Here is an 8,962-nt window from a genome sequence, read left to right on the forward strand (position 1 = left end):
GAAGTGACAACACAGAGAAATTTTACCTACCAAACAAGGCAGGGGTAATTACAGTAACAAAGTTCAGCTAACACAAATTGCAAAATAACACAGCGCCACCTGCTGGATACACAATCATTTTGTCCAGCTATTGTCAGATAGCCATATCCTAAAACTATCATGTGCAGAAATGTTTAGGTGAATGCTTTAGTATAAAATTATTGTGTTGATATGTATGTATAAGTATGTGTGTGTGATAGACTTTAGCACCTTTACCATTGAGATCTTCAATTAACTTATGTCCTTATTCATGTCGTTTTTGTCGCCAGCATGGACAAACAATATCTGTCTGCTGTTAATAAGATCCTTATACAGTACAGTGAAAGCTATATATAGCAGTATGGCTATGTTGCAGTCAGCTGCGTCCTAGGAAACTGTTAAGAAAATATGTCTGTTATGTATGACCTTCATTGTGTTTTTATTAGGATTTATTTAGAATGTTCCATCATGTCCCATACAGTTGGCCAGTTATAAGCAGAATTGAGGAAGGGAAAAAGTTATACATGTTTATGAAATGACATCACCTACAGAGTCAGACTGACTGGTGTTGATACTGAGTAGTTTGAAGAATTTCTGTCAAATTGTGTATAAGTGGGTGTTATTAAAGAAGAAGCCCAACACTTATGGGCCCATTGCACTATTACATCCCCAAACACTTATGGGCCCACTGCACTATTACATCCCCAAACACTTATGGGCCCATTGCACTACTACATCCCCAAACACTTATTGGCCCATTGCACTACTACATCCCCAAACACTTATGGGCCCATTGCACTACTACATGCCCAAACACTTACGGGCCCATTGCACTACTACATGCTCAAACACTTACGGGCCCATTGCACTACTACATGCCCAAACACTTACGGGCCCATTGCACTACTACATGCTCAAACACTTAGGGACCCATTGAACTACTACATGCCCAAACACTTTGGGCATGTAGTAGTGCAATGGGTCCCTAACAATTACTGGCCCATTGCACTACTACATGCCCAAACACTTACGGGCCCATTGCGCTACTACATGCCCAAACACTTTCTGGCCCATTGCACTACTACATGCCCAAACAATTATGGGCCCATTGTACTATTACATGCCCAACCACTGTCTTTGGCTATTTGTGCCAAGAATGTGCTTGTCTAAAACAAATAAATGGCATAAAATAACCTTGGCATATGCTTTTTTGGCTATGTAAGGATTGTCATTTGGACTCCATTTTAGACTTTAAATCTGGTTGTCTGTCACCTGATCAGCAGTCACCCCTAATTATATGACCTTATTGCATTGTTGAATAATGTAATCATTATACTGTCATTTATTAATTAACCATTTCTTGTATTGCAACTTCCCTTTATAGGCACATTATGCTGCTCTGATACAAATAGCCCCTTGCCTCGGATGACACTCAGCCGAATTTCGCCACCATGTGGAAGGGTATTATACTGTTCTGGTCAGTGAGCCTGTCCCTGTCTGAAGGCAGGATTGGGGCATGGATAGAGAATGAGACCGGCCTGCAGAATATTGCTGGAATTAATAATGAGAAGCAGTGTAGAGAAGAGTGTAGAGCCACGCTGTCCTCAGGTATGTATTTTCAGTCCTAGGGGGAGATGTACTAAGCAGTGGCGATAGAGAAAGTACCAACCAATCGGCTTCTAACTGTCATTTAAAAGGCTGTTTGAAATATGACAAATAGGAACTGATTTGTTGGTACTTTATCTCTCTCCCAGGCTTGATAAATCTCTCCCTTTATCTCTCTCCACTTTCTCCCTCTCTAAGGCTTAGTACATCTGCCCAACTTTTATTGTCTCTTTTTTCTCTTTTTGTTGCCTCAAGCTTTGTAACCTGCAACTTTCTACTGTCTCCTCTCTCATATAATGGGATTTATTTTATCCTCTGGTCAGTGGCGTAACTAGGGTATTTGGAGCCCAGGGGCAGTTAAAAAAATGAAGGCCCCCCCCCCCCCCCCAACCCCCAAGTATGTGCGCGCATGGCCACTGAAAAATAGGGGCGTGTCAACATGACACCACTGTTTCTCATCACTCTGGGAACATTTCTTTCTATTCCATATGCACCTTAATGCCCCCAGTAGTAGTGCCTCTCTTGCCTTGCCTACTGTAGTAGTGCCCATTATGCAATGTCCCCTGTAGTAGTGCCCCTTCTGCAATGTCCCCTGTAGCAGTGCCCCCTGTAGTAATGCCCCTTATGCAGTGCTCCTTGTAGTAGTGCACCTTATACAGTGCCCCCTATATGGTGCCCCCAGTAGTGGTCCCCCGTATGCATTACCCCCAGTGGTGCCCCTTATACAGTGTCCCCAGTAGTGATCTCCTCTATGCTGTGCTCCCAGTAGTGGTCCCCCCTATGCAGTGCCCCTTATACAGTGCCACTTACATATATCACAAAGACTCAAAACACAATACTTGCCTGAATCCCTGCACCCGCCGCCATCCGCTCCTCCGTCCTCCTGCTCAGCACTATGGGTGAGAAGTCATGATGTCTCTCCCTTCACCCACTGCGGGAGCCAGAAGGTGGAGCTCATGAGTGAGCTCCAGCCCGGTTCCAGTAGCCAATAAGAGTCTGTCTGATTCTCATTGGTTGCTAAAACAAACACACTGCCGCCAGGTAGTACAAGTGTACTACCCTATGCCGGCAGTGGTGTGTTTGTTTTACTGTGTAGTGTGGTCCGCACTACGCTAACTAAACCTACTGACCTGGACCGCAGCTGGCGGCGCCCAGGTCAGTAGTTTTAGGTAGCATAGTGCATTGCACCTGTTTTGGGGACGTGGCCGCGTATCATGTCCTCTGTTGTCGTTGAACTGGGGGCTTGTCTAGCCCTCCTGGAGCTGCTGGGAAGCTCCCAGCCTCTTCAGCTACTGGAGGGTATGAAATGGATGATGCTTGTGCATGAGGATGTAAGTATGCACCTCAGTAGTACCCTGGGGCACACCAGCAGAAAGCTAGACAAGGGGCTTCCTATTTGCTGGCAACATAGGTATGGGGAAACTTCCATAAAGGAACAATGTTGTTTTGGTGTCAAAATCATATTTTTTTGTGCATATATTCTTTTAAGTGTGATTCATAGTTTATACATTTTCTTTAGGTGATCTTCACTGTAGCAAATCAGCATTACTCTACAACTGGTGCATCATAATACATTGTAATAAATTGTGCCATACAATTGAAGCCAGACGCATCACAGATCAACGTTTAGGTAAGAAGCATATGCAGTAATATACAGGTACAATGTTGGCATCTTCAAATACAAACAAAAACTAAGGGGTCTATTTACTAATCAGTGTTAGGAGACAGAGTGAAAAGTGATAAGAAAGTGATAATGTGCCAGCCAATAAGCTCCCAACTGTCATCTCACAGGCTATGTTTTGAAAAATGACAGTTGGGAGCTGATTGGCTGGCAGCTTTATCACTTTCTTATCACCTTTCACTCTGTCTCCTACACTGCTTGGTAAATAGACCCCTTAGACACTTGCTATTTTGCTATTTTACAATGTTGTTTAAATGCTTTATTTAATATTGTTAGGTGTGAATTATCTTAAGAAAAGAAGAAAACGAAGTATTAAAAAACAACATGTAAATAAAAATGAAAAACACCAGACGAAAAGAGCAACCTCAAAAAACAGCACCCCACCAATCGCTCCACCCATGGCAATAACAACAGAAACTGCAATACCAACAACATCCAGCCCAGAACCTACAACTACACCCATAAAAACTACCACTAAAATGATAACCACCAGTAAAGAACCAATAACAAAAAAAGCTGAAATAATGACCAGCCCAGAACCTACAACTACACCCATAAAAACTACCACTAAAATGATAACCACCAGTAAAGAACCAATAACAAAAAAAGCTGAAATAATGACCAGCCCAGAACCTACAACTACACCAATAAAAACTACGACTAAAATTATAACAACCAGTAAAGAACCAATAGAAAAAAAAGATGAAATAATGACCAGCGCAGAACCAGTAACTACAATTCCAACTCCACCATCAACCAGCACAAGTCCATTAACCACAATAAAAAGTACATCCACAAGCACAGAACTAATAGCTACAGCAATAAAACCTGTTGCCTCAACAAACAATAGCTCTGAATTGCCAGCAACAAATTTCCCCATGAACATGGAGCCAACGACTAGCACTTTAATCATGGCCACAGAACAAACTACCAATTCATCAACTGTAGCAACAACCAGCACTGAGCCAACCATTGCTACTTCACCCACCTCTTCTAACAAGTCAGCCAAATCTGCAACTACCATAGCAAAACCTTCGCCAAACAACACTACAGAGCCCATAACAACTAAGATCAGTACTATAATGCCAAGTACAAATTCAACAACTGCCGCAGGCCTCAATTTTAAGACCACATCAATGGAGATTACCAGCTCTGGGCAAAACATTTCAATAACCACAACTTCAGAACAAAACATTACAACAGTGATCACCACCCTGAAGCTAAACGATACTGTGGCACCAACAAGGCCGGTGCTGATGTATACTACCATGAGTCAACCCACAACAACAGTCTTCCAAAGCACTAAAGAAACTACCTCTACAACAGAGCTAGGTACTATATCATTACCAGACTTCATTAGTCCTACTACCAGCACACTGTCCAAACCAGACTCTACTGCATGGACTTCTCACAGTATATCTGTGAAATCTTCAGTTCCGGATACAGACCAAAAGGAAGATGATGATGGTAATGACGATTTTATTAGTGTTGCAGATGAGGTGACAAAACATGTGCAGAACACTAGTTTCTTGTTAGCTGTGCTATTGTTAGGAAACTTGTTCTTTATAGCTATTATAGTGCTATTTGCTCTTCAAGCTTATGAGAGCTACAAGAAGAAGGACTATACTCAAGTAGATTATTTAATAAATGGGATGTATGCTGATTCTGAGATATGAATGGACACTGTCAGTGCTTGTTATATATATATAAATTATATATAATTTTGTAATTATATTTTTAAATCTGCCTTTAACACCACTGGTGCATTTGAGAAGGCTCCCTGTTAAACAATACTGATATAATATTTTCCTGTACAGTGGGCTGCAGCCGGTCTATCACTCCAGATGGGTATATGATGATTTTATTTAACAACTGAGTATTGTAAGGCTACAAGAGCCGCTTACTGGGAGTGGGATACATGGAACCAATGATTACTCGTTATTAAGTCTTCCACAATTTTGGCACTGTATTTTTGGACCATTAAAAAGGGGTCAACTTAGAGCAAGCTTATGCCTATTGATATAGCATTCAATATCTTTTACCACATTACTGTTGTTATGTTTATTTTATTAGTGAATTTGATGCCTCAGGGTCCAATTACTTGGCCTTTAATGCAGTGTTTCCCAACCTCGGTCCTCAATGCACACTAACAGTCCAGGTTTTAGTGATATTCACTGTTAAGCACAGATAGTTAAATCAAAATAACTGAGGTACTAATTAAGACACCTGTGCTCAAATACGGCTATCCTTAAAACCTGGACTGTTGGTGTGCCTTGAGGACCGTGGTTGGGAACCTCTGCTTTAATTGGACAGTGCTGAATAATTGCAAAGGTCCATTAGTTGGGTTTCTTTTTGGGTTGGAAGCTGTAAAAACAATGTATGCCAACCCCTACTCTGTGAGTTATTAAATGCCTACAATGATATCAAAACATTAACCATAAATGAATAGTTTGATTAGAAATGGTTTATTCATTATAATCACATACTGGCTCCAACAAATGTAACACATACAACCCTGCCACATACATGATAAGGTTTAAATATCGGTCTTAACAATCCTTTGTGCCATTGCAAGCCATATGTATTATTTTTATATGTGCTGAATAAATTTAATTAATAAAGCCGTGTTCATTGTAGTTTATGACGTGAGCCACAATTTGTTGCTATGGAAGAATGAAGTAAAGAGCTCAGTAATTCAGTAATGGGTAAAAAAAAAAAAGATACAGTTCTTCCATCCATAATGCTCCCATAGGTTATTTTAAGGTAAGTGCTTACATATACTGGGATACATTTCTGTGTGGTAAGTAGGGGGTGGTGTTGAGAGGAAGCATAATATATATGTTTATTTATTTTATTTACCAGTTATTTATATAGCGCACACATATTCCGCAGCGCTTTACAGAGAATATTTGTCCATTCACATCAGTCCCTGCCCCAGTGGAGCTTACAATCTATGGGCCTGATTCAGAGCCGTTCGCTATTTGCGGTCGTTCGTTCAAAAACAAGGGGTGGCTATTCAAATGATCCGTTCGCAAATTGCAGTCTGTTCACACCTCTAAGTCTGAACGAGCGAGCAAAACATACGCTCGTTTATTTGTTAAAAACGCCCCCTGGCCGCTCGCACCATACGTCATGTCCGCTATTTATCAGATTAATCGAGTACATCGTACAGCGTATGAACTGCTCGCTATTCTTGTGGTTGGTTTTTTCAACAGCTATTTTGCGAGCAGTTCTGAGTTAAAAAAAAACAAGTGACGTGGTCAATGACGCTGCTGTATTAATTATGCACTCCCTTAAAACGCCCGTTTTGACCTTTAAGCACGCCTGCGTTCGAATTCCACTCCCCCGTTTTCAAGCACCTTCCCCTGTTACCACCCACATACGCCTCATTCTGTCACTCAAAATAGCAGGCACTCGCTATATAGCGTACAAACGATTTTCGGCCGCACTGACTGGTTCGCGCATGCGTACTAAAAACCGTACGCATGCGCAGATGTGCGAACATCGCTCGGAACGAGCGTACTGCTGCTAGCGAGCGGCTCTGAATGAGGGCCTATGTTCCCTATCACATGCACACACACATACACACTAGGGTTAATTTTTTGGTGGGAGCCAATTAACCTAACAGTATATTTTTGGAGTGTGGGAGGAAACCGGAGTACCCGGAGGAAACCCACCAAGCACAGGGAGAATATACAAACTCCACACAGTTAGGGCCGTGGTGGGAATTGAACCCACGACCTCAGTGCTGTGAGGCAGTAATGCTACCATTCCCCCTTCTGTGTATGAAGTGACCAGTTGTCTTACACCTGAAACTATTTACCACCTAAGCATGTCTTATAGTCTAAACATATAGAGGGCCAAAGTGCTGTATGAGAGCAGCTGGTAAAAGGGGTGTCAGCCCCTGGGTAACTGGACAAAAAAGAAGAATGGGATACCAGCGCTAGAGCATATCACAAATTTAAAATAATAATAGAGTGGACGGTTCCTTAAAAAGAATATGTATATTTATTACAACAAATAAAACACTACTCATCTAAAAAAGGACATATATCAATGTCAGTTATAATAAACCAATGGGGTATAAAATAGATCGTATAGGACATCCACATAAGAAACTGTTAAGTCTCAATGATAATCAGTCTTAATCCTTGGTATCAATAAGACTCGTATAGGCAGCACAATGTTACCGGTTCAGGGATCGCAAAGTTCATTCAGTCCTTAGCAGTGTTTACCACAGAGATGTGGGCTGATGTTGATCCTCATGTATTATGGACTATTAAACACTGGAAATTACTTATGCAGCTAAATTTGAGTTTTAAGGGTTATAGTGGCACCTAAGCAAGTACAAATCACAAATTCTGGTCACGTTGATTACTAAAAAATACATATCCTAGTTTTGGAGCAAAGACAAAATGGAAAGTGGCCACTGCCAGGACTAAACCAGAATGAGTCCACTTCAGTCTTTTGCAATGTAACATCCGTAGGATGCTTGTCACATGACCTGAGTGTGGCTCCATGAATGTTTGAGAAGAGGTTATTGAAAATCATAGGTCAGGTGACCAGTTGATTAATGCTGGCATCTTACACCACTCACCAGTGGCTTTTATGTGATGTGTACTGGTGATAGCATAATATGGAGGAAGACATATCTTACGTGGAGGATACGAATGCTAAGATGATATTGGTAGATTTACTTGCTAAGTGGACAATACAGGTGCTGGTGAATTGTGTGGGGTATCAGCTAGGACTTTATATTAGGGTACACTGGTTCTGATATCTGACAAGTTGTGAACAATGACTTTGTTTTAGCAACAATCGTGACCATAGAAACAAACTGAGAAGCATGATTACAAAAGTTGCTAAAGAAGGTCTTTTATTCACGACTTGTTTGTTAAATGGAAGAAACAGTGGGTGAAATAAGGTGACACTAATAATAAGGCAAATACTTTGACCATATAATGTTTATTAACCACTCATAAGGTCAATTTACCAATAAATACTGTTCCTGTTCTGCTTTGAATTAACAATTTGAGCTAGACTATGTATCCCTATATTCTACTCCTGAACCCACCATAACAGATATTAGATGTGTGACTTGCAATCATATATACAGTTTGTATAATTTCTTCCCAGTCACTTACAAGTTCTACATTGCATTTGTACAGTATGAATAGATTATATGTGCTTAGGCACACATAACACATCAAAGCATCAATGACAGTTATAGCAGGAAGATTTGGTTGCAGATGTTTAGCTTAATTTAAAATTGTATATATAATTCTACTAGGCTGTCCATCTCTGATGTGATAAGTGAGAGCCAGGCAGTGGTGTGCACGGACAACCCCACACACCTTTACCATCATTGATGGTTGGACTCTGACCACTTCCTTTGTGGTGCTCCATTCTTCTGATGCACGTCCATGCTTTGTCCACTCCATCCCACAACTTTGCCCCAAGCAGAGACTTCATAGCCGCTATCCAGTCCAAGACCACAGAGAAGCAATGGGACACTAAGAAGAACTGGTGGACATGGCTCCCTCTAGTAACCCAGGCTGTGTTTTGCTGTGTGATCTAAAAATGACAAGTCAGATCCAGTTAGAGGTAATGAATATTAAGATGCTGAGATAGAAAAGAAGGAAGACCTAGGGAGATGGA

General features: G+C 41.1%; 1 protein-coding gene across 3 annotated transcripts in view; it reads left to right on the plus strand.

Moving 5' to 3' along the window:
* LOC148532062 (uncharacterized) overlaps positions 1–5,925 on the plus strand; it is a 49,395-nt gene extending 43,470 nt beyond the window's left edge. For all 3 annotated transcript variants that reach the window (XM_088468373.1, XM_088468372.1, XM_088468374.1), the window contains 3 exons: positions 1,403–1,626; positions 3,143–3,253; positions 3,581–5,925. In XM_088468373.1, coding sequence (XP_088324499.1) covers positions 1,470–1,626; positions 3,143–3,253; positions 3,581–4,980 — 1,668 coding nt within the window. In that variant the 5' untranslated portion in view covers positions 1,403–1,469 and the 3' untranslated portion in view covers positions 4,981–5,925. The remainder of the gene's footprint in view (positions 1–1,402; positions 1,627–3,142; positions 3,254–3,580) is intronic.
* Positions 5,926–8,962: the final 3,037 nt, after the last annotated feature.

This window comes from Taudactylus pleione, unplaced genomic scaffold (assembly GCF_031769625.1).
Source record: "Taudactylus pleione unplaced genomic scaffold, aTauple2 ptg000085l, whole genome shotgun sequence".
Lineage (NCBI taxonomy): Eukaryota > Metazoa > Chordata > Amphibia > Anura > Myobatrachidae > Taudactylus > Taudactylus pleione.